We start from the raw sequence: 2,568 nt of genomic DNA on the forward strand, positions 1-2,568 counted from the left end.
GAGGAACAGGAAGAGTTAAAGATAAGTGATGCTGAGACACTGGGCTGGAAGCCCAGTACTGATCATCGCACCCTCTCTCTCTTGCTCTCTCTCTTGCTCTCTCTCGCTCTCGCTCTCTCTGATGTGAACAGACCAGAAGGAGAGGAGGAGGAGAGAAAGGAGGGGCGAGCGAGTGAGCGAGCTTTGGAGCAGACCAGCTGAGCTTCATTGCTCTCAGTCTCTCTTCAGCGTGTGACAGAAAAGCTTTCCTCACTCTTGCTCCCAGGCATTCAGTACACAACAAACACACGCTCGCTTGTTTGCCGGCAAGAGGGGCACCGAGCCCCTCAGACAAATTGGGACCATGCTGCCCTGGAAAAGGAGCAAGTTTGTGCTGGTGGAGGACGATTCAAAGAGCAAAGCGAAGAGCCTGAGCGCTGGACTCACCTACCACTCATTGCTGTCCTCGTTGCTAAGGTCTTGCCCTGACCTGGTGCCTGAGTGCCCCTTCCACTGGCTCGCCGGGGTTTTCCACAGCAAGCGCCAGAAAGTGGAGCTAAACAAGGAGGAGCCCATATACAGTGTCCGCTATCTGGGAAGCGTAGTGACTGTTGTGGCCAAGGGTGAGGGCTGCACGCATGACGCTGTCGCCAAGATCTGGGCATCCAGCAACTACGGTGAGCAAAGTGCAAAGATGAAGCTGAGTGTAGGACCACACGGCATACGCATGGGTTGCCGCAGGAAACCCCCGCACCTTTACACCCTTAACCGTATCACCTACTGCACAACAGACCCCTACCGGCCCAAGATCTTGGCCTGGATCTACCGACACCAGGTCAAGCACAAGGCAGTGGTTCTACGCTGCCACGCTGTGCTTTTGGCCAAGGCGGACAAGGCCCATGCTATTGCTCTTAGCTTGTACCAGAACTCTATTTCAGCCTTCAGTGAGTTTAAGAGGCTCAAACGGCAAAGTGATTTCCGGCACCGCAAGCAGGAGCTGCTCGGAGAGGATATCATGCCACTTATGCCCATACGGAAGCTCCTGAATGGACAGTGTCACTATCAGCCCCCAGTAGACAGGCCTGGCAATTCCAATCGTCTGTTCTCCATCACTGAGGAGGATGAGGAAGAGGAGGAGGAGGTGCAAGAGCAGATAGCCAACAAAGAGGGAAAGGTATCAAATACTGATCCACCAAAGCCTGAGCCAGAGGAACCCCCTGAGAGAGAGCTGAAATACATAGTTCATGAACTAGACGGGTTTTCAATCACCATCAGAGACGATGTGCACATGACGCTCAGCACACTTGTGTGACCAAAGCTGGATACTGGACTTCTTTATACTGTACCTTTTCCCCTGCCTCCTTTATCCTCTCTGTCCACTTCAGAAGAGCGCTGTATCCTCAGAGATAGCCGATTCCTGCAGAGCCTGACCTGGTCCACCATCAGCAAGTTTAATGCTGAGTTGCTGCTGGCTTGCCTCGTGAGCACTTTCTATATGGGTGTTTAATAAAGTGGAACTTTGTGAATAAACACAAAAGCACAACGAGAGAGAGCGTCATGCTGCAAAGCAACCCCGGGAGGACAAACACAGAAGGAGCTCAGTTCGTGGGCTATGAAACAAACAAGGACAAAAGAGACCTTCAACAAGCCTTTGTGTTCTTTTCATGTGATTGCATGAAAATACGTACTTTTCTCAGATTTTACTGGATCATTTTGGAAATATGTTATTTGTGTATAATGTGCTTTTTTCTACGTAACCATCTCTCTCGCCTATGTAACTTTCCCTTCTGGCCAAAACCTCAGTGAAAGCATTCAGCATCTACACCAAGGCAGCAGCACTAATGAATTAATCCATGATTTAGGATATCAGCCATTGACTTGATGGGTTTACAGCTGCCGTACATTACAGCTCCAGAATCATTTACCGTATGACCAGTGGAGACGTCGACCATGGCATTTAAGGCAGGATCTTTTAAATGTTTGCTGTTTTACTGACCCTGGTTTGCACTGTGACATGTCTGGGACCAATATAAGGAAAAATAATATAAGAATATAGTCTATGTTTGTTTCTACATGACACACAGGTAAATAAGCTTTACTGCTTTAAGAGGTAATGCATTGTTCAAAATCGTATGCCAGCTGACACTGACTCATATTCGTAGACATGTTTTTATCGAAGAGTTGCTTTGTGATAATAATAATATTGTACTAGGCATTTCATAAGCTGTCATTCCAATTGCACTAAATAACATGAAATTACAGTATAATAAAATGCTGGGGAAAAAAAATCTATTTTGATAAAGATGCTGTTTTTGGATATTAGCCTGAATTGTGTGAATGTGTGATCTGTTTGTCTGTTCACATTCAAAGAAACAGAGGAAAACAACAACAACAACAAAAAAATCAGAATTATCTGTGATTTTCAGGCAATGTTTCATTACACTTTATTTGCCAGCTAAAAAGATGAACAATCTCTGCACAAATGGCTATGCAGATTGACACCGGCTGTGAGTGGGCTCTGGAGAGGGAAGCAGAAATCTCTTCACACACACATACGCACACACACAGCCCTGTCAAAGCCAGGAGATT

General features: G+C 46.8%; 1 protein-coding gene across 1 annotated transcript; it reads left to right on the forward strand.

Annotated features, from left to right (window-relative positions):
- The first annotated feature begins 242 nt into the window (after positions 1 to 242).
- Positions 243 to 2,231, forward strand: fam43b (family with sequence similarity 43 member B). The gene has a single exon (XM_053483083.1). It carries the CDS (start codon positions 344 to 346, stop codon positions 1,289 to 1,291), a length of 948 nt encoding a protein of 315 aa, XP_053339058.1. The 5' UTR covers positions 243 to 343; the 3' UTR covers positions 1,292 to 2,231.
- Positions 2,232 to 2,568: the final 337 nt, after the last annotated feature.

The sequence above is a fragment of the Clarias gariepinus genome, chromosome 22 (genome assembly GCF_024256425.1).
Source record: "Clarias gariepinus isolate MV-2021 ecotype Netherlands chromosome 22, CGAR_prim_01v2, whole genome shotgun sequence".
NCBI lineage: Eukaryota > Metazoa > Chordata > Actinopteri > Siluriformes > Clariidae > Clarias > Clarias gariepinus.